This window comes from Anolis sagrei, chromosome 3 (assembly GCF_037176765.1).
Source record: "Anolis sagrei isolate rAnoSag1 chromosome 3, rAnoSag1.mat, whole genome shotgun sequence".
NCBI lineage: Eukaryota > Metazoa > Chordata > Lepidosauria > Squamata > Dactyloidae > Anolis > Anolis sagrei.
The window spans coordinates 210,965,226-210,989,050 of NC_090023.1; the positions used below are offsets into that span (position 1 = coordinate 210,965,226).

Below are 23,825 nucleotides of genomic sequence, written 5' to 3' on the forward strand. Positions count from 1 at the left end.
TGTTGTGCTGATTTTTGTACTGGGAGGGGCTTTCCCATTATGTGCTCCCAAAGTACTAAAAGAAACAAAGGAAAAAGGAGATACGAATTCCACAGACAAGTCTAATGTCTGAATGATGATTATGTGTGCATCCTTACATTCTTTCATTCTCTTCTGAATTTTCTGGTATTCACTGCAAACCTGACATTTTGCCCACATTAATGGCAGGCATCCTCAGAGGTTCTGAAGTTTGTTGGAAACAAGGCAAGTGGGGTTTATATATCTGTGAAATGTCCAGGGTGGGAGAAAGAACTCTTTTCTGCTTGAGGCAAGTGTGAATGCTGCAACTGATCCCCTTGATTAGCATTGAAAAGACTTGCAGCTTCAAGGCTTGACTGCATCCTGCCTGGGGGAATCCTTTGTTGGGAGGTGATTAGCTGGTCTTGATTGCTTCTTACTCAAACACAAATCAATGAACATGAAAGGCACTGCAGACTAATTCAACCAGAGAAGTCAGCCATGGCAGAGCACCTGATGAACCAACCTGGACACAGCATATTATTTGAAAACATAGAAATGATGGACCACTCTAACAACTACCGTGGAAGACTACACAGAGAAACCACAAGCACATGGACAATTTCAACAGAAAGGGAAAAACCTTGAAAATGAACAAAATCTGGCTACTAGTATTACGAAAAACTCTAAAATTAGGACAGTAAATAAAGAACAACACTCAAAAATCAGGGGAATTCCAAACAAGAATTGATCAGAGCCAGCAAATACATCTCAACAAAGAATCCCCCAGGCAGCAACCAGCCAGGCTCTGAAGCTGTAAATGCTAACCAAGGAGGCAACATTCACACTTGCCTCATGCAGACAAGAGTTCTTTCTCCCACCCTGTACATTCTGCAGATATATAAACCCCAATTGCCTATTTCCCAACTGACCTTACAGCCTCTGAGGATGCCTACCATAGATGCGGGCAAAATGTCAGGAGAAAATGCTTCTAGAACATGGCCATATAGCCCGTAAACTCACAGCAACCCAACTTGGGGAGAACTAGAAGGGAATTCCCATTGGGGAGACTTGCAGAGAGAGAGAGCTCGGGTGCCTGGCAGAGAAAGCAGAAAGCTCCACTGATCAGACAATGATGTGTGCAATGCATTTGCTTGTTGAAAAACACAGTTTGTGTCTCTTTCCAATTTTAAACTGGTGCCATTGAGATGGGCAAACTTGGGTCTTCCAGGTGTTTAGGACTTCAACTCCCACCATTCCCAACAGCTTCAGCCCCGTCCTTTTCCCCCTCAGCCGCAAACAGCTCTCCTGAAGAAGTGATGCGGCATCTCCATAATGCTCGGAGCTTCCGGACCCAGCTCTCATACTATTATCAGTGGGAGTTGAAGCCCAAACTGACCCATGCATGAGCTATCTCAACCTACTAATTAGCATAAGTATTCTGATTGGCCAGCCTCAAACTTCTAACATTCTTAAGCGGCTAAGCATGAAAAGGAAGGGGCCTGAGGCTGTTAGAAATGGTTGGAGAGTTATAGTATGATAGCTGGGTCCAGAAGCTCAAGTGTTAGGGAGATGCCACAAAGATGGCTGTGAATAAGGGAAGAGAGGGGGCGGAGTGAGAGCTTGGAGATGGAAGGAAGGATAGGACGAAGGGGATGTTTAGGGTAAGGGTTAGGGCAAGATTTAGGGTTTGGGTTAGCATAAGGGTTAGGGTAAGGTTTAGGGTTTGGGTTACGGTAAGGATTTGGGTAAGGGGTTAGGCTTAGGCTTATGGTATGCTTCAGGGTTAGGGTAAGGGTTTCATCATTAAAAAACTCTTACATTCCTATCTGTCTCCGGCCTGGCTTACATTAGCTAAGTCTCTCTTGCACAAACAGTGCTCCCGAAGAAGCGATGCAGCATCTCTATAATGCTCGGAGCTTCCGGGCCCAGCTATCATGCTATTACTGTTGGGAGTTGGAGTCCAAAACACCTGGAGGGCCCAAGTTGGCCCATGCATGAGCTATCTCCACCTACTAATTTGCATATAGAATCATAGAATCATAGAGTTAGAAGAGACTTCATGGGCCATCCAGTCCAACCCCCCACCAAGAAGCAGGAAAATCGCATTCAAAGCACCCCCGACATATAGCTATCCAGCCTCTGTTTAAAAGCTTCCAAAGAAGGAGTCTCCACCACACTCTGGGGCAGAGAGTCCCACTGCTGAACAGCTCTCACAGTCAGGAAGTTCTTCCTCATGTTCAGGTGGAATCTCCTTTCTTGTAGTTTGAAGCCATTGTTCTGCATCCTAGTCTCCAGGGCTGGAGAAAACAAGCTTGCTCCCTCCTCCCTATGACTTCCCCTCACATATTTATACATGGCTATCATGTCTCCTCTCAGTCTTCTCTTCTTCAGGCTAAACATGCCCAGCTCTTTAAGCTGTTCCTCATAGGACTTGTTCACCAGACCCTTGATCATTTTAGACGCCCTCCTCTGGACACATTCCAGCTTGTCAATATCTCTCTTCAATTGTGGTGCCCAGAATTGGACACAGTATTCCAGGTGTGGTCTAACCAAGGCAGAATAGAGGGGTAGCATTACTTCCCTAGATCTAGACACTATGCTCCTATTGATGCAGGCCAAAATCCCATTGGCGTTTGCATCACATTGTTGGCTTATGTTTAAATTGTTGTCCACGGGGACTCCAAGGTTTTTGATTAGCCACCCTCAACCTTCTAACATTTTTAAGCGGCTGAGATAGGAAAGGAAAGGACTTGAGACTGTTAGGAATGGTGGGAGTTGAAGCCCAAAACACCTGGACGGCACAAGTTGGCCAATGCCTGCTATAGACACAAGTTAATACAGACATACAGACAAACGGGTTCCCATCCCCCATCTTTATTTTCCCCTGCATGAAACTTCGAGTGCGATATACAACCCGCTTTTCTCAAACCTAGAGGAACCAGATGTGGTTTACAGATGTGGTTGTAAACCTGTCCTGAGTCGCGCTGGGGAGGTAAACGCACCCCAAAGAGACGGAGGCCGGCGGATCCTGATGGGAGATGGAGAGAAGGAGAAAGTTGGCGAGATGGAGGAGGAGGAGGGGAGGGGAGAGAAGGAGGGAGGGAGCGAGGGAAAAAGGAGGGAAGGAAGGGAGGAAGGAAGGGGACGCCGCGTCGGCGCTCTAACACCCAAACGACGAGAAAATCCCAGAGAGGAGGAGGAGAAGCGATTGGCGAAAGGGAAACCGGGTTGGGGAGGGCGGGAGAGAAACGAGGAGGGAGAAAGAGGCGGGTTATGACTACTCTCCCTCCCTCTCTCTCCCTTTCTCTCTCTTTTGGACTTCTCCAAAAGCAGCGCCCAGAAACCGCCAAGCAGGGCTGGCTGGCGCGCGCATCCTCTCTCATCTCTCTCTCTCTCCTTTTTCTCTTTTTCTCCATTCTCTCTCTCTTTCGCGCTGCTCCAGCTCCTCCCTCGTGTGGTTGTGGCTTTTCTTCATCCCTTTTCCCCATCAAAAAGCCCGATCTTTTGGAGGGAAAAAACGGGGGGAAAGAAATCCGAAAGGAAGCGAAGAAAGCTCTCGGGAGGGGGAAAAAAAACTTCTTTGGAGTTATCGCTGCCTCGTGCCTCTCCCCGTTGGGTCCACAAGAGAAACATCTATCTCTGCTGTTCTCCCATAGCCTTGCTCTGTCTTTCTTCTCTTTTTTGACACATACACAAGTCTTTCAACGGCGTCGAGGGCGATGGGAAAAGTTGCGGGCTGGACGTGGCTGGTGCTGATGCTCCCGTTTGGCTTCATCGGGGCGGAGATCACTTGCCAGGCTTGCCAAGGGCAAGGGCAACACCGGCTCCAGCCAGGATTATTGCTGCGCTTGAGGGCGAGGAACCCAGAGGAGGTCAAGGAGGGCGCCTCGGGTCGGCTCTTCTTGGCCGCTTTGGGGAAGAAGCCTCTCTCCTTGGAAGGCGGGCAGCCGGACCCTCTTTCTGCTCTCCCCCGCGGACCCGGGACCTCCGCTTCCGCCTCCCTCTCGTCTCCGCTCGGCCTCCCGCTCCCCAATCAGGCGGCGCGGAGGCGGAGGCGGCAAAGCCGGAAAGCCCGAGACGCCCAGCCGCCGGAGAGCCGCCCGGAGCCCGCCACCCGCTTCCGACCCGAGGAGCTCAAGCTGACCAGCACCACCTTCGCCCTCACCGGAGACTCGGCCCACAACCAAGCCATGGTCCACTGGTCCGGACACAACAGCAGCGTGAGTAGTTGCCCTCCGCGCCCCCGGCCCGCCCCTCGCTCCTGCTGCGTCTACACCCTGGAATGAATGCGCTTCGACACCACTTTCGGACTAGGGAATCGCGGGAGTTTGTCACAAGGTCTTCTCCGCCAAAGAGGAGGGCTCCTTCGACTACAAATCCCAGGATGCCCCAGCATTGAAAGTCGTGTCCAAGCTGCATTCATTCCACAGTGTCGAGGCACTCCCCGCCTTCCAGTCCCTGCTGCTGCTGCTGCTTCATCCCAAAGACCCAGGCAGCAAAGGATGCGCTTGGAATCCCCCCCTCTGCTGCCCCCTTCTCTCTACTCTAGTGGTTCCTAACCTTTTTTTGGACAGGGACTACTCTGACCAGGGCTACTTGACTAGGGACCACTTTGACCAGTTACCACTTGAGCAGGGATCACTTTGATCAGGGACTACTTGGACCAGGGACCACTTGGACCAGGGACCACTTTGACCAGGGACCACTTTGATTAGGGTACACTTTGACCAGGGACCACTTTGACCTGATACCACTTTGACTAGGGACCACTTGACCAGTGACCACTTCATTAAGGAGCACTTTGACCAGGGAACACCTGATTAGGGACTACTTTGACCAGGGACCAATTTGACCAGGGCCACTTGACCAGGGACCACTTTGACCAGATACCACTTTGACCAGGGACCACTTTGACCAGATACCACTTTGACCAGATATCACTTTGACCAGGGACCACTTCGACCAGATACCACTTTGACCAGATACCATTTTGACCAGTGACCCTCTCCCACATTAGTACCCAAAGGGTTACGAATTACTTTTTGGTCAACTTTAGATTTGGTTTGGTTATTTGGGGTGCTGATTCAGAAAAGGACAGTGGATAGACCATATAAGTTCTAGTTTCTGATGCAGAACATATGCCATCCAGTAGTTGCCATCTGCTCACCCACAGAAAACCATATTTAATAAGCCTCGGCACTATAAGAGGGTTTCAAGAGACCAGTTGCTCTTGTTCCAATGGTGTAGTAACGGTGAGGCCACGGACCATATTTTACTTCTTACTGACCACTGGTAGTCCACAGACCACAGGTTGGAAGCCACTGTTCTATTCAGAGTTTTGTCCACTCTTTGGTTGTAGTATCAATGCAGTTTGACACTACTTTAACTGTCATGGTTCAATGCTAAGCTATCCAAGGTTTTGTAGTTTGGCAGAGGTACCTAAACACCTTGTAAAACTACAACTCATGACTCCCTAGCATTGAGCCATGGCAGTTTAAAAAGTCATGTGAAACAGATTCATTCTACGGTGCACCCACAGTTCATTGACACCATGGGGATTGGTAGATGCCATGTCAATGTCGTTCTGGCTGCTTGAGCATTTACTATTAAAAATATGCCAGTCATAAACATTGTATTGACTTGATATTTTAAGAAAATTAAGACAAATACAGACACACTTGACATTAATGCAACATTTTCGCTAAAATTGTTTTTATTTTACTGGGTTGCTATGAGTTTTCTGGGCTGTATGGCCATGTTTCAGAAGCATTTTCTCCTGACGTTTCACCCACATCTATGGCAGGCATCCTCAGAGGTTGTGAGGTCTGTTGGAAACAAGGCAAGTGAGGTTTATATGTCTGTAGAATGTCCAGGGTGGGAGAAAGAAGTCTTGTTTGCTTGAGGCAAGTGTGAATGTTGCAATTGTTATGTCTTTATTGAAAGTATTATTTCTGCTGGTTTGCCGATTGCTTGAGAGTTCCAGTTCCTTGAATTCCAGTTAACAGAGAGTCTACTGTACATCTATTTTAAATCAACTATTTTCTGTGTCTTGTGTTGACATCCTCTCTGGAGCAGAAAGTTTCCTGCTCCACTTGGCATGCTACTAGGTGCATTTGAAGACATCCATGCCCTGGATTTTTTAAAAAGAATGAACCCTAATCTCTGTGTGCAATGAATGGAAAAGGGTTTTCTGAGCTGACTGGAAGAAAAAAGGTGTTCACTTCTGTGGAAGGGTGTGTGTGTGTTGTTTGAAAGCTGAAAAGGGTCAGCTATTTCAGCCCTGAGATGCTCCTTGTTGTGACAAGTGGCACGAGTGTGGCAAAGTGATAAAGATGAATGGTGGCAGCAGGAAAGCATGGACAGGAGTGCTATAAACTCTGTGTGAGGCAACTGGGGAGCCCTGTCTTCATCTGCTGCATGTCTATTTTCTGCCTCTTCTGATAGCATGCATCCTGGTTTTGCCCTTTCTTTCCACCCACAAACAAGTTGTTTCCCCCCACATTTCCCTCTTTTATTGTATAAATGGCACATTGTTTTGGAAAATTTATAAAGCTGTGCTTCCCCAACTGGGACGCCGGAATAGAAAAGTGTATCTCAGTTTGTATTCTGTCAGTAGTCTATGGTCCCCTAGCTTTAATTTAATAGTTCATGTCGCAGGCAATGAAGATTCGGTTTTGATCAAAGGGACGCCACTTGTACAATCTCCCTCAAGCTTGTCCCTAACTCTTTTCACTTTTCCCCAAGCACATTAAAAAGCTCAGGTTTGCAACCGAAGATTGGTTCACAATGTACCATTTGTTCCCTTGAGGCAGTTCAAGTGTCCGTTTATATAAAAATGAAGCTAAACTTGCGGGAAGAGGATGCCCGTTCACCTGTTGTTCTTGGGTTTATCCCTGTGGTGTTAAAATGAGTCAGTTTCTCTCATCTGTATCTCCAGTAACCCGGCTCCTTTTCATCCTGAATGTCTTCTATTTTTTCAAAGGTAATTCTGCTTTCACGACGTCTCTTATGACACTCTGCTGCAGATTTCATTCTGATAAACTGAGCCACTTTCTTTCACAGCAGTGTTGGTATAAACTGGACTTCAGTTTTTAGAGAATCAGGACAATACAGACTGAGACTCTGAATAATGCAGATCCCTGGGAGCTGCTTCTTAGTGAACAGGGAAAGTGAGCCAAAGGAATATAAGAGGGAACAACAACAACAAAAAGGATTTTTTTAAATGAAGCAGTCAGTTCTTCACAATAGCACATTTAAAGTATCATTCTCCCTCATGTCCATGGTGCTGCTACTTTTAGCTATGCCTCTAGTGGGTTTTTAATTGGCAGGGGGGAAATGAATGGAATGATCTGACCATTATCCCTTCCTTTTTAAAAATATGTGAATATAAATCTCATTGCACGCATTCTGTGTTCATGTCAGCATTTCTCCAGGAGCCAGACTTCATTGACTAGACTGTAATTTATAGACTTTTCAGGAACTTTTAAATCAACTCAAGTAAGCAATCAAAACAACAACAACATGCTCTTGCAAGTCTTTGGGTCATTTTATCTGTTTTCTTTTTTGCCTTCTGGATCTCTGATATAGTTAAAATTATAGAATCATAGAGTTGGAAGAGGCCTTGTGGGCCATCCAGTCTAACCCCCACCAAGAAGCAGGAAAATCATACTCAAAGCACACCTGACAGATGGCCGTCCAGCCTCTATTTAAAAGCCTCCAAAGAAGGAGCCTCCACCACACTCCGGAGCAAAGAGTTCCACTGCTGAACAGCTCTCACAGTGTCTTTAAAAATGAATTGTACACTTTGAATTGTTGATGTTTAAAACTGATTGAAAAGTTGGTCGCTGCTTCAGCCTGACTTACAACTTCACAACATATTTAAAAGCCTCCACTGGGTAGTCTCGGGTTATGAAGCAGAGGAGTCAAGATCACAATTTTTCAATTAAGCCAAAACAAATCATCACTCTACTGTGAATTACAAAATGCTACAGTCTCCATTTGCCTTTATTTCAGTGTTTGTTTTGAAGTGACTATCGAAAAGTTCTTCAGGTATTAATTCATGACCTTTTCAGCTTGCTTGTATCTGAACATTTTACCACACAATTGATATAAAACATTTCTGATGTGTTTCCACAATATAGAAGATACTCATGTTGAATGGATGCAGCTTTTTTGCTTTAAATGTGTAAAATCTCATTATCATCATCATCATCATCATCATCATCATCACAACAGGATGAGTCCACAGCAGACAAAATCACTCTGCTGGCTGTTGTATTGGATCACACGTTGGACACTTTTCAAGTGTCTAGGACTGTGTGATATATCGGCGAATAATGCGTGCATATCCCAGTAAGGTGGCCTTCTGCAGCTAGCAAATGGTAATTTTGTCAGTGCCTATTGTGTTTAAGTGCAGGCCAAGGTCTTTAGGCACTGCACCCAATGTCTTTAGGCACTGCACCACTGAGACCACCTTGACTGGCTTGAGCCAGAGTCTTTGCAGTTCAATCTTTAAATCCTCACATCGTGTCAGCTTTTCCAGTTGTTTCTCTTCAATCCTGCTGTCATCTGGGATTGCAACATCGACTATCCATACTTTGTTTTTTAACACGATCGTGAGGTCAAGAGTACTGTGCTCCAAAACACTGTCTGTCTGAGTTCAGAAGTCCCAGAGTAGTTTGACGTGTTCATTTTTTGTAACCCTTTCAGGCTTATGATACCACCAGTTCTTTGTTGCAGGGAGATGATATTTGTGGCACAAGTTCCAATGAATCATCTGAGCAACAGTGTTGTGCCTCTGCTTGTAGTCTGTCTGCGCAATCTTCTTGAGGCAGCGGAGGATGCGATCTATTGTTTCATCTGCTTCTTTGCAGAGTATACATTTGGGATCTGTTTCCAACTTTTCAATTCTGGCTTTGATGGCATTTTGTTCTAATGGCTTGTTCTTGGTCTGCCAGAATCAGGCCCCCCGTCTCCTTTTTCAGAGTTCCATTTGTGAGCCACATCCATGTTTTTTCTTTGTCAATTTGGCTCTCAATTTTTCCCAGGAACTGTCCATGGAGTGCCTTCTTTTGCCAGTTTTCTCTTCTGCTCAGGATTGTGTTTTTACGGTATTCCCTCTTGTGTTTTGCACTTTAAGCAGTTTACTACTATTGACTTCCCTCAATGTTGGTTCTTGACTGCTTTTCACATAATCTGCCAGTGCATGTTTCTCTTCTTCTACCATTTGTTTCACTTGCAGAAGCCCTCTGTCTCCTGATTTTCTGGGCAGGTGAAGTCTGTCAACATCACTACGTGGGTGTAATGAGTAGTGGATTGTTATCAGTTTTCTTGTTTTTCTGTCCAGATCATCCAGCTCTGCTTGTGTCCAGTTCATAATTCCAGCAGTGTATCTAATGACGGGGATGGCCCAGGTGTTGATAGCCTTGATCGTATTTCCACCATTTAATTTGCTCTTCAAAACCTTTCTGACTCTTTGGATATAGTCTTTGACCACATTTTTCACATGCCCATGCTTGATATTGGCCAACTGATGATGATGATGATGATGATGATGATGATTAATGAAATAATTCTTTAACTTGTTGAGGGTGCTTTGAATGCAATTTTCCTGCTTCTTGGCAGGGGGTTGGACTTGATGGCCTATGAGGTCTCTTCCAACTCTATGATTCTATGATGTTTATTTGATGGTTTGAGAATGCAGAAGATGAAATTGGCATTGAACTGTTATGTGAAACAAAAACAAGGCCTTTTTATGAACTTATGAGATGTCTATAGTTTTATATGACTTTTTAAAACTGTAAGCCAGGATTTTCAGTTATGTCCAGTATTAAAAATGAAATCTAGCTTTGGATTCCTCCTCCTCTACTATTACTTCTTCTTTCCCCTCTTCTTCTGACAGCACTATTACTTGCGTATGTCAAGACTGTATCTTTGAGATATGCTTTCATTCATGTTTCCAGCAGCTTGTGCCAATTGAAGAGAAATAATTTGAACCCTAAAATACAATAATATGAAAATGTCTTCAGTAGCATGACAACCAGAAATAACTATGATAGTTCCAGCAGTGGCACAATCTAGAATCTGGTTGCCTTCTCCTTATATCTCACCTTCCTTATATAGTCTAGAATCTGGGCCAGTGTTACCACATGACTCTTCCTGGCAACCACCATAAATTGATTATAATTGTTCCAGTCTCCCATATATAGCTCTATAGCTAACATTATATCAGTGCATGCAACACCTCAAGTTATCAAATTTTCTCATTATTTGGACATTTCACAATACTTTGAATGTATTTCAATAACAAAGTTTCTGAGCTATGATGTTTGATATAAAGTCAGGATTTAGCTGTGAGAGGCATGGGATGTATACACGAGACACAAATATAACACTTTGATGCCACTGGTATGGTTCCGTCATGTGAAATCTTGGGATTTTTGCTTTGCTGAAGAATGTAGAATTATCTATCAGAGAGCTTTTATGCTGTAAATCTAGAGGGTGTACTGGAGTTTCATAGTAGAAAATTCTGAGTATTTCAGCAAATTACAAATCTCAGATTTTGGAGGATGAAACCATGACAGTTAGAGTGGTATCAAAATGCTATAAGTGTTCAATGTGGGTACAACTTTGGAATAAAGAAAATCTGCCTTTTCCTCCTGTGTATTGGGATGGGTAGAGTTGAAGTATCTGTCCAAGGTGCTGAATCTATGTGTGACATAGGTATAGTTGCATAGCTGAAAAGTATGGACTAAAACCATCAGTGAATTCACTTCCATAGAAGCCACCAAGCTAAAGACCTATCTAGCTCACCATTTTGCATGTATGATATCCAACCAGATGCTGTGGAAAGTTCACAGGCAGGAATAAGTGCAATAGCACATTCCCACTCAATCTTCTTCTCATCATGAACAAAAATATGTAGGCATCATGACTATGTTGGCCAAGATAGTGGCCTTCATGATATGTTGTGGTAGATTTCAGATTTTAACAGTATACCCTGTGATGTGTTGATACACATTAGATAAGAAATTTGCTCTTGAACTAATGGAGTGAGATATCTAGATAGACTTAGTTCCATATCTTTGTATTTGGAAATAGACTTTTATGATAAAAATATAAGGAACTGTTTCAATGTATTGTTTTCTAGCCTTTAGAACTCAATTCCCCTTTTCCAGACAAGGACCTTGCACCTTAAAGATTGGCATGACAAGCAAAACAGTGGGATAATGCTTTTTGAGAGGAGGAAGCATAATTGGAAAAGTCAGAGGTTAAGCTTTCACTTCAAACATGAATTCACAGGGTGATCTTTAGCATATTCGTTTCTCTGAGAGTGGAGATCAAGGGTTGCTGTAACTGTATCAGTGTATGTAAACTGTTATGAGAAATTCAGACAACGGTTATATAAATGGAAAATATTTGTACAGGGTACCCTAAAGGCAACAAATCCTATCAGATCTAAGCTAAGTAGGTCAACCCTGGTTAGTACTTGGATAGGAGATCATCAGTGAATACCAGGTGCTGCAGACTATATTTCAGAAGAAGGACATGAGTATTCTTGCCAAAGAAAACCTTATGATATCCATAGGGCCACCATAACTCAACAGGAGACTTGAATACATATATAGCCAAACCAGTTATTGCTGTGTAAAATTTATTTCATATTTCATATTTGTGCTAGTTATATTCCAATAGGTTGCAGGGATTGGGGTATGGTAAGGGTCAAGAATAAAAATATAAATGCCATAAAGTCAGAGCTTTTGTTGTCAATCATTTTTGTTTCACCCATGGGTACCAAACAGATACTATGAGAGGTCCACAAGCAGAAGATGACTATTTTTACATCTTGTGGTAGCAAAACCTACCTTTTTACCATGGGCAATGTAAAGAAGTATTTCATCTGTCCCAAATCTCTTGCCATTCATGTCATGGGACATCTCTTGGTTTTTCCAAACCATGCTGAGCTTTACTTGATCTTATTTTTCACATTTTCCCCAGGATACATGGTCCCAAATGTCAATACCCCATATCTGCACGAAACATGTTCCATGATGGGACTTAAAACCATGCATAAAGCAAATCCTATATTTTGACTATACTTGGGTCAGAATCATCATGCTGGAGGACATAGAGAGATCCCAAAACATTCCTGGGGAGGGGTGAGGGTATTTTTAAAGCATGGGTAAGTGAAACCTTGGATATAGAATCCATCGATAGGGGGATCTTGCCATAATGTTTTCTTGTAGGTAAATTGTTCCAGAACCTTTATCATCTTGACTGCTTTTTAATTACATTTTAGAGATCTATAGTATTGGTTTTCAATAATGGCAGTCAGAGCTGTACATAGTATTCCAAGCATGGTCCCCGCAATGTGTCTGGTGCTTTCCATGTCAGTGAGGCAGGGATTCCAATCCACATTCCCTCCCAAACTTTCAAAGAGTTATCTAGAAGCTGAATCTTGTCTCCAAAGTAGATTTAGCACCCTGGATTGCTTCCTTCACAAGAAGATATTGAAGTCCTCTTTGTAAACCTTTTCTTTAAATCTGGAATTTAGTGCTACTATCACCAGTGATACTTCACTGCTCATTCTTAACTCCAGAATAGTGATAAATATATTTTAAAAAATCACTAGGCATAATAATGGATTCTTGGAGAACCTCAGGGTTTCTACCCCTCCACTTTGTAAAGTGACGATTTAGTCCTACTTTCTTCTCTCTAGTTTTTTTTTATCAGTTAAGTAGCTGATCTCCCATTATTGCTCAGAAGGTAGCCCCATCACTGATATAACAAAGCATCAAGGCAGGGGACAATGATTGAAAGCCAGCCTTTAAGAGCTGCATAAATAGATGGAAATCCAAAATGTATCAGTTTATCAAGCACCAAGGGGGGCGGGTGGACCCATACATATAGAAATTCTGCCTGTTATCCAGTCAGTAAAGACCTATATTCCCTGTCAAAAAATCAAGAGTGTTGAATCTCTGAAAGCTAGTAGGAGGAATGTGTTGTTTTCTATGATTACGCCTTCATACTGGACTTCAGCAAATCACAGAACATTAATCTCTACTGTGGGGTATAATTTATGACATGCCTCTTCTATTACGATAGCAGAGTGTAACTGTTTAAGGGTCTAAAGTAGTAAGATAGCAATTTACAGGTTTTTCAACTGTAAAGAATCTACACATTTTGAAAACTGTCATTTTGTATATTTTGTAGATAAAGATGGTTAGCAGTTGAAGATTAATTCACAGAGGTATCAAAATGGTTAGGGTTTTTACAATTGTGTGCAACAGAATCTAGAGTAAGAGTTTAAAGAGAGTTACATGCATCTCTTTTAAGTGAGTTCCATGAATCATATTAGAAAATGTATAAGGTATTTGTATAACCTTTTCCTTACATGTTGGGGAAGGGAGAGTGAGAAACACATGAAGGATCATTCCTGGCTCACCTTGGCGAGAATTCAGTGCTTACACATTAAATTGAATATAATGTAATTAAAAACATGGAATTAAAGTTCTGACAATAGTCAAAAACAATTTAAAACCTATAATTAAAATAGTTTAAAAACAGTTTAAAAGAACAATAAAATTACACCTTAAAAGACCTTTCATTAAGAATCTTCAAATCTGAAAATCCAATTGGGATGATGATAATGACGATGACAATGATAATAATAATAATAATAATAATAATAATAATAATAATAATAAAATCTTTGCCTGCTGATAGAAGGACAAGAAGTCAAAGGACTTCCTAGCTTCTTTAGGAGTTCCAGATCATGTAGCAGCCACCAAGAAAGCCTTATCTCATGTTGCTAATAGCCATGTCTAGGAAAGTGTTGGGACTGACAGAAGGGACTCACTGAAGTTTTCAAAGTTGAGGCAGGCTTATACAGTGAGATATGATCTGTCAGATAGCTTAGATTGAACTGTATAGTGCCTTGTAGGTACTAGCACTTGGAATTATGCCTGCAAACAGACTGGCAGCAAGTGGCACTGCTATGGCAAGGGAACTGCAATGCTCCTATAATCCAACCTCAGTTAACAATCTGACTGCAACCATGGTACAAAGGTACCATGTGAAATTTCCAAACATTCTTAAAAACAGCCACACAAGAATGTGTTACAAACAGAAAGTAGGTAAGGCATTTGTCATCATGGCAAAATCAAGTGTTTCCAGGAATAGATGCAGTTAGTGCAGCAGTTTTAAGTGTTAAAATGCACTTCTGATCACTGCAGAAACCTGTACCTCCAGCTGAGTTCAAGAATATACCCAAGCCATGAACTTGTGTCTTCATGGATAGTGTGACCTTACTCTGTAAAGACACAATCTCTGTTCCCCGATCTACATTTTGATTGATTAGGAACCTCTACCTGCACTAAGTTTGTTCAGTCCTTTCTATTATTGATAGACACCACTAGTTTGAAGTGAAACCACTTCTTTGAAGATGTCTGGAAAGGAGAAATAACAGTTTTGTATCATCAGCAGACTGGTGGCACTGAATTCTACATGGACACGTCTCCTAGAGCTTTCTTGTAAAAGTTGAGAAGCAATTGGGGGTGGGAGATTCTGATGGATTCTATTAGCAAGTGGCCAGGAGTTGAAACAGGAATCTCCTTAAACCCATACCTTCCAATATTTTATAGGCCCCATCTACACTGCCATATAAAATCCAGATTATCTGCATTGAATTTGATTATATTAGTCTACACTGCCATATAACCCAGTACAAAGCAGATGATTTGGATTTCATATGGCAGTGTAGATGGAGCCACAGATGAAAGCCGGGACAAATGGGGAGAAGCAACAACAGAATTTGATCACAATGCCTAAAATTATTGATGAGGAAGAACACACACGTTAGAGGATATCGCAGTAGTTTGTTTTTTCCTGAGTCTCCTGGGAAGGGCAAGGGTGCAAATTATTCTTGAATGTTGAACTCAGTTCACATCATGGAAGTAAGTTGGGGACAAAAAAAAAACATTGGGAAGAGGAGAACAAAACTTGGGCATTTAAAAACAGTTGGAAAAAGTGTGATGGATAAGAAATCAGGACAGTTGGAGAATGTGCTGCAGGGGTCTGCCATTGGCCTATGGAATATAATAGAACCCAATGGCTTGAACAAAATGGAATGTGTATGGTTCAGCCCTTTCTTGATAGAGTTCCAGTTGGAGAGTGGATACTCAAAGTGGCTAAATATGAATCTGAATATAAGTTTGAATTCATCCTAGACTCCTCTGTTAAAATAACTGAAAGTTAAGGAAGAATTTGTCTAGAGCTGAGTTGATGTATGATGGGAAAAAATGGCATTCAGGTTGTTCAAATACCCTTAGATGAAGTTGGGAGATGTATAGAAATCCATAGCCACAGAAAAGCCACTGGCATTAATAAGAGAAACCTTTTGTGTCCTTGAAGTGAGAAAGTAAACATACTGCTAGGTGTTTTAAAATTAGTTCTCAAAGGATGTGGACATCATAATCATTATGTCAATACATGAGAACATTCAAAATAGCTGCCCACTTTTAATATGTCAACTCTTCTGTATCTATGGGTTGAACCATCCATGGCTTGAAAATATTTCTAAGAATCCAAAACCTTCATATTGCCATTTTATATAAGGGAAATGACTTTACTATACCCTTGCATATAATGAAACTTGAGCATCCCCAGATTGTTCACTTCCTCTTTTCTCGTCAGTTTTCATGGGAGATCCTTGAACGAAACCACAGTGGATACTAAGGACCTCCTGTAGATGCCAAGAGAGAATGGAATATAAATGACATTTCTTCCAGAAGTGTATTTTAACATCTAAATAGTTTCTTTCAAGTCTGTTTCAGTTTCATATTTATTCAGACATAAATCTGCTCTGAATGCTTTCTGAAGTGATTTATAATTTTTCAAATACATACACGCGCATTTATACATAGTATGATTTCCATAATGTACACATTTTATATGCAACTTTTCATGATGTAGGGGTTTTGCATGCAAAGTTTAAGCCAAGAACTGCATCACAGAATTCAAAGAACTTCACAGTTCAAAGTATTGCAGTGTTCCAATCTGAATATTAGTCTGGGAAGTGTGAATTGTTGTGTGTGTGTGTGTGTGTGTGAAGGCTAAAAAGGGCCCTAAGCCATCAAAACCTTTAACAAAGATAAGACAGTTGTATACATATAAATAACGTATGAGATGCCTTGTTTTCTGATATGCAGTTATCAATTCGCCACCCATGAAAACATATTCCTGACTTGCATGCATACAGTAATTTATTGTAAATAACAGCTAAAGATTTGGCCACCCCAGTCTTACTTATGTTTATGTGGAAATAAGTCTCAACAGCATAAATCCTCTGGTAGAGGTTTCAGAACTTTCTTCTACTTACATTCTCACTGCGTCCTAACATGCCACCAAGAAACTGTTCCCTATGTTTCCTAACCCACCAGAGGGTTTGGAGGAGCATTCAAGGGGTAGTAGTGACAGAGGGAAATTGCATTATTCCTGAGTTATGGTGGATCCTTGTGACAACCTGGATGAGAGTGAAGGCTGTGAAAACCTGAATGAGGGCGAATAAATTGACATTGAATCCAGACAAGACAGAGGTACTCCTGGTCAGTCGCAAGGCCAAACAGGGTATACGGTTACATCATTTGTTGGATGGGGTTACACTCCCCCTGAAGACACTTGTTCGCAGCTTGGGAGTGATCCTGGATTAATCACTGAATCTGGAACCCCAGGTCTAAGCGGTGGCCAGGGAAACTTTTGTACAATTAATCCTTGTACACCAGTTGCACCCGTACCTTAGGAAGTTAGATTTGGTCATGGTAGTCCATGCTCTTGTTACATCTTGAATAGACTACTGCAACACGCTCTATGTGAGGTTGCTTTTGAAGACTGTTCAGAAGCTTCAAGTAGTCCAACGGGCACCAGGTTTCTTACTTGAGTAGGATACAGGGAGCACAAAACCCCCCTGTTGCATCATCTCCACTGCTAGTCTGCTACCAAGCATAATTCAAAATGCTGGCTTCAGCCTATAAAACCCTAAATAGTTCTGGCCCAGCTTACCTGTCCAAACGTATCTCCCTCTATGAATCATCTCGGAGGTTAAAATAATCTGAGGAGGCCCTGCTTGCGATCCCACCCCCCTCATATGTGCGCTTGATGGGAATGAAAGACATGGCCTTCTCAGTGGTGGCTCCTCAGCTATGGAATTTCCTCCCCAGAGTCATTAAATCAGCCCCCTCCCTCCTGACCTTCAGGAAGAAAGTAAAGACATGGTTGTGGGACCAAGCCATTGGACAATGATTCCCAGTGCAATAATGAATAATGCAAGTGACAACCGGAGTGGCTCCTAAAATATGCTTTTGGATTGTGTCATTTTAAGTAATTGTTTTAAATTTGATATGTTTTAATTATGTGGTTTTAATGTATATGTTGCTTTATTCTATGTATGTATTCATGACATCAAATTCTGCCTTTTTTGTGAGCCGCCCTGAGTCCCCTTCGGGGTGAGAAGGGCGGGATATAAATGCAGTAAATAAACAATACATAGATAATTCTACTGTTCTGTTAGTGGGAATCCATTTTTGGATTCCATCCTTTGTTTTGAGTCAGATATATTCCAAGGACAATGTGTATAGGGTTGTAGCTATGTCAATGAAAACTTATATTGTTTATTGGAAAAGGGCTTGTAAGATGTTCATCGTTTTATACAGAAATACTCTTTTCTATATAGAATGTTTCAAAACGAGGGACCCAATTTCAAAGCAGCATAGCCTTCAAATCAGGTCCATCTTTGTGAAATTAGAAAACCAGACTGATTATAGTATGTCCCCCAAGTCCAAACATCTTCCTTTATAAGACGTTAAGCAAGAGGGGAAAAATGTCACACCCATAAAAGAAACCTGTAGTTATTTCTCTAAATAATCACGCAAAGAAATTGGTTTCAGAAGAGAAACCCTTATGATAAGGCAGTTTGGTAATAAGATGGCATAATGAGATTTTTGTTGTTGTTGTTACTATTGAAAAGGCAAAGTGAGCAACACAGAGGCAGAATGATAATGCAGCTTCATTCTTTGGCATAAACACACTCTATAGAATAACTGCATTTGCTGTCTTGGAATTGATGCCCGTAAACTGATAATGTTTGAACATCTTTATGTGTAAGAGCTCAATCCTGGGTGCCTAAAAGTATAAATCTTTAAATCTGAGTGCTCTTGTATTTCTTGCACTGAATAGAACATCTACCACACGGTGTTCTGTAAGAGAGATATTTGCAATGCATTCTTATGTTAGATTATATGGTAATCAGGCATGTAGCCAGGGGGGGGGGGGCTCGGGGGGCTTCAGCCCCCCCCGAAATTTTCATGGTGGTTCGCGAAAAGGCCTTAATGGTGCATTATTTAAACTGTTATGTTTATTCATATCATGATCTGATCACCATACTCAATATATCCCATATGCATGGGGGTATTGGGGTAACGATACAAAAGGTTTGCTAGGCTAGCCCCTCTTTCACTCAGACTCAGCCCCCCCCGAAACTCAGCCCCCCCCCCCCCCGAAACCCCCCCTGAAAAAAAATTCAGCCCCCCCCGAAACGAAATCCTGGCTACGGGCCTGATGGTAATGTGAACATACCTTGCCTTGGAAAGTACAATGATGTGTGAGAAAGACTGGTCTAAGGTAAGGCATGTGCTGTGCTTTTCTTAGTTTTTGATTCTCATGTCTGTGCTATGGTAGTGTGTTTCTGTCATTACAAAGTCCTTATCAGAATGAATGGGATCTTGATGGTTTCTCGTAAGGTTTAAAAACGGACAGGAGCGTATTAAGCCGCAACGTGCCATCAAGCACAAAATAATGATCTCCAAAGTTCCCCTTTCACCTCATCCACATTAGGGTCATTGCAATCTTCTGGTGTGTATACTTCACAAATCCCTCATACTCCCTGCTGCTATGAAACCAAATCCTACAGTGAGAGAGCAGTCAGTAGAAACAAGCCAACATAAATTGCTGCCAGCCCTTGAAATAGAAAGTAGTTTTCCTGACAAACTGAGAAGCATTTTATGTTTCACAGCCCAACCAAATGGCTCCCATAATTCTTTTTTGTCTTTGTCATGATCCATCTGCATTTTCCATTGTGCAGCTCAGCTTGCTTTTTAAAAGCACACAATTTCTTTTATAAGATATGCTGATAACATATATATTCACTAAAAATCACAAGAATAACTTGAATGTGATGAAGAGCAATGAAAAACGACAGTTCACAGGTTGAGAGAACTGGCTTGATGTTGAACAAAGAAGATAAACCTGAACTTCTATATATAAAGGCTGGATTGGTTTTGGATCCAAGCTTTGAACTCACCAGGGAACCAGAAATCTTCGGCACACAAAATATATACAGTCACTTAATGGAGTCCTTATGTTCAGCTTGTACTCTGTGTCCTTTCAACCACTGAATTGCAATGGGAATCAGCCTTTTTTTCAACCAACTCTTGCAAAGGTAGTTACATCAGTGCCAGCAGTTAATGTAAAATTTTATTTTAGATATGTGTGCATAATATATTTTTATAGCATTTTACCAATACCAAACACTCTCCATGTGATTTATAATAAGTAGTTCTCCTATCCTAAAAAGAATATACAGGCATATACAATCTATATCCAAACGGCCTAAATGTCAGTTACAATAGAGCCACTGGATGGTAAAGTAATATTTTTGTAAATATTATTGATTCAGTAGATTTACTCTACTTGAGACTGGACAACTGGATTCCGGCCACTAAAACTGCCAACAGCATATACCAAAGTAAAATCTTCAATAGAAATATCAATACTACAAAAGATCTAAGAGTTTAATGGCAATGGAAGAATATTTGGCTGACATGCAAAAGGTCATAGCATAGCTGCCAAACACGCCACTCTGTTGCCATCTACCTCAGCACATTTGGCAGGGACATCCTGAAATGATGTTTTTAATAAGATTTAAAGCTCCTGACAAGGTGTGAGAGAAGACTATCCTACAACCCAGGCACAGTATGATATTATCTTACCATCCAACTGCCCCAAATTGGCAAGGACATCTATGAGTAATCTCACACAGTCCCACCTTTTCAGCTTCTTTAAACATATCCTAATTTTGTTTTCTTCCTCCCACTTTCCTTTTTTCTCATCAGCTTGCTGCAAACTGATTTCAAAGTACAAAAACTGTACACAATTCATCAAGGGAGAGAAGACACAAGGTGGAATCCTGTCCTTCCTAATAGACCCAGGCAAAAGCAAATTTCTGCAACCTCTCATAGGACTCATTCTTCCAGTTATTCTGGTGCCAGTCTGGAGCAGAAGTGCTAAATGGTCCAGCTGAACTGAACCTGATTCAGTCCAGTTAGGCTGAAACTGACTTGGACCAGCTGAATGGTCACTGTGGCAGATGTCTGGAGAACTTTGTGTTGGCAAAGGTGCCAACACAACCAGTAAAGCATAGGAGGACAAGGACACTCTTTCCCCCTTGTCACATGCACATGCTATCACAGTAAAGGTGCCCTGTGAAAACAAGGAGTTCCCTGGCTCTCCAGACATCTGCCATGATCACGAAACAGAGATAGTCCTGATCCATTCCCTTTTCTAGAGTATCCCTTGACTTTTATTAACACAGACTTATTCCCCATTAAAGACTGGAAATCTCTGAACGTTGTTGGGATATCCGGGGCAATTTATGACCTATTTTAGGTTTTAGAATTAGCGTAGACAAATTCTAGCTTATTTATGTTGGCTCATTAATAACTTTTTTCATTTTGACCACAGACTGATGTTGCTTGCCTGCAACGTGTCCTGGTTTTTTTTCACCTGTGAAATGTTAGTGTGTATTAACTACTCTCAGATAATAGTCTTGCCTTCCTGTTCTGGTTGATGGAACTTTCCAGTGTTTCCAAGGACATTTTAATAATAATAATAATAATAATAATAATAACAACAACAACAACAACAACAACAACTTTATTTATATTCTGCCCTATCTCCCAGAAGGGACTTAGGGCAGATTCCAATCATTAAAGGCAAATGTTCAATGCCAGAACATAACAACAATACACACATAATTTGACAACCCAACATATAAAACAAATTGTAACTTAACAACTAAAATTAAATTGTACCAGACATGAAAACAAAACATCAGACAGAAGCATAAATTTCCCATTATACATTTTATTTGTGTATAATGAATTTCTTTGTTCACAAAGAGAAAAACTAAAATATAGACACTCACAGCAAGGCTTTCTTTGTCCTGACAAGGTTAGAGTCTAGCCTAATAAAGATCACTTTAAGCCAATGAGGCTGTGTTTGCCAACATTGAATCTAAAAACATGCTCAAACTGTGAAATAGAAACCACCCCCACTGTGATGGCAAACTCATCAAAACTCCCAACCAAGAGCCCATTTTTTTCAAAAATAGAAAAAAAATGGAAAGATTTTGATCTTCAAAATTAATTTAGATTTAAAAGTGCTTAACGTAAGCTGGGCCTTCCCACCAATTGTAAAACACCAGCATAGATAGAAGTCAAGACAACCAATAGCTTTCTGCTGTAACTAATCAATAGAACTTACCTGAGCAGAGGCACTGTGTTTCAGAACAACGGGTGCTGGGGCAAATGACAGGAGGAGCCAATCATTTCATGCCTTGCCTGTCAATTTCCAGCAGTATCTGGCTTGTGACTGCTGGAACCAATTTTCTAAGACCAGATGGACCTTGATCAGGTCCAGAAATTCAGTTTTTTTATGTCCTTTCTATCATTTCACCTAGATGAACTATTTGTATGTTGCTGCATCAAACTTTAATCCATACTAAAGCATTATTTCTTAATGTTGTTGTTCTTTTTGAATATATCCGTATTTAATTCAGAGCTCTGTAGCAAGTGGCTACTAGTAAGATATATATGTCATGAGGGCATAGGAATGCTATTTGTACAGTAGGATGTAATTACTAGCTAGCTATATGTGTGTGTGTGTGTGTGTGTGTGTGTGTGTATATCTTAAGATTGGAGATTGAGAGGTATCTTGTGGTGGACTTCCCTCTATATTTCTATATTTTAGAATAGTTTTGTAAAATAAAAATACCCTAAAATGACATGTTTAAAACTTATTATTTGTCAAGTAAGGAATAACTAAGAGCAAACATGGTGTAATGTTATGAGTGTTGGACTAGGATTCTGGGAGACAAGAGTTCAAATCCTCATTTGTTCTTGGATCTTTGTTGGGTCATTTTGGACAATTCATGCTTTGTTACCCTAAAGGAAGGCAATAGAAACCAATCTTTCATATTTTTTGTACTATTTTGCTAAGGAAGTGAGGGTGGGCTGTTGTGGACTGTGAAAGGGAATTTTGGGGGGGAGGGGTTATTTAAATATTTATACCTTTGTGGAAGGGAGTGGTTTAGGGAAGGGAGGGGATAGACTGACTCCCTTGAATCTGGGAGAATACAAATATTTCAATTTCAGTTCCTCCCTAGCCCTATCTATCTTGCTTTTGTACTCTGTTCTTCTGTTCTGCCTCTCCCCCCCCCCCTGAATTTAAGAATTTCATAAAACTCATTGGATGATCCAAATGTTCTGAAACTTGAGGAGCTTGTTGTCATAAATGTGTTCTCCAAGTATTGCTATTTTCATCCCAATAGCCTAAAAATGACAGAAAGGGGAGCCTCAAAAGTTCTCCTATTGTCGCCAATGGGCCATATCTTTCCAGAATGAAAATGTGCTTCCGGCTGACAGAACAAGAAATGATATTTTTCCCCTCCTGATTTCGGAAAGTTTCTGAAAAACAGAATGGGGGCTGACTGAAAATCGGCACCGAAAACGGTATGGGTTTTTCCTAATTGCACACCCCTACTGGCTTTAATAATGCGTAAACTGCATAGAGTTCCATTCCCTTATTGACAAAAGGGCATGGTATAAAACAATAAAATTGTAATAATAAATGATATTTCTACTCTTTCAAAATTATTTTGCTCCAGATATATATCTGTCTATCTATCTATCTCTGCCTATCTGTTAACTGTCTGACTGTAAATAGTGTCTGAAATAACCATAGTATGAAAATGGCTGACTGAGAGGTTCAACTGCTTGGCTCTTGCTGTTTAATCAGGAGGAGGTGAATTAAAATGCCCTACTTCAGAGTCTCATGAGACTCAAAGGCAATGAACCTCTCTCAGTATTGAGAAACATTACAGTGCATGAAGGTGAAGCAACCTGCTGAGTTTTGGCTCTGAACAGACATAGTATATAAAGCAAGCTGCTTTTGCCATTGTGTTCTCTAATGTCAAAGCAGCAGGAAGACACATGGGTAGTTTGGCTTGGATGACTTAAATTCAGGGAATAGTTGTAATATACACAGTATTCCCTAGTCTTTGAAGACTATAGACCCAAACCACTCATCAAGTGATTCATGACTTCCTCTAGTAATGTGTACTTCAATGCTTAGCAGCAAGTATCTGATAGGTTCCACTTTAATATCCTTTCACATTTGAATCTCAGTTACAGCTAATTTCACGTTGAGCAAAGACCTGTTAAATCATTAGAAAAGAGAAAAAAATGAAATGGGTGATTAAATCAAAACACATTCATTTGTTTTAGATGTACAGCATCAAACATGGAACAAATATATTCATTTGATTTGGAGATACATTTCTATGGCAATTGTGCCTGGTAAATATACAATTATTAGAAGCAAATACTTTGTTTTCTTATAAGATTATGTTTCTATTTTTTATATACACCTTGGCTTTAGATTACTGCAGACCCATTGAAATCAGTGGGTTGATTTATTTATTTATTTATTTATTT

At 41.1% G+C, this 23,825-nt stretch overlaps 1 protein-coding gene across 5 annotated transcripts in view; it reads left to right on the forward strand.

Moving 5' to 3' along the window:
* The first annotated feature begins 3,132 nt into the window (after nucleotides 1-3,132).
* SORCS1 (sortilin related VPS10 domain containing receptor 1) overlaps nucleotides 3,133-23,825 on the forward strand; it is a 512,256-nt gene continuing 491,563 nt past the window's right edge. For 3 of the 5 annotated variants that reach the window (XM_060768373.2, XM_060768372.2, XM_060768374.2), the window contains exon 1: nucleotides 3,134-4,220. In XM_060768373.2, the coding sequence (XP_060624356.2) occupies nucleotides 3,720-4,220 (501 nt within the window). In that variant the 5' untranslated portion in view covers nucleotides 3,134-3,719. Of the gene's footprint in view, nucleotides 4,221-23,825 lie in introns of all 5 variants that reach the window. The other 2 variants (XR_009631038.2, XM_067465847.1) reach the window with 1 other exon arrangement.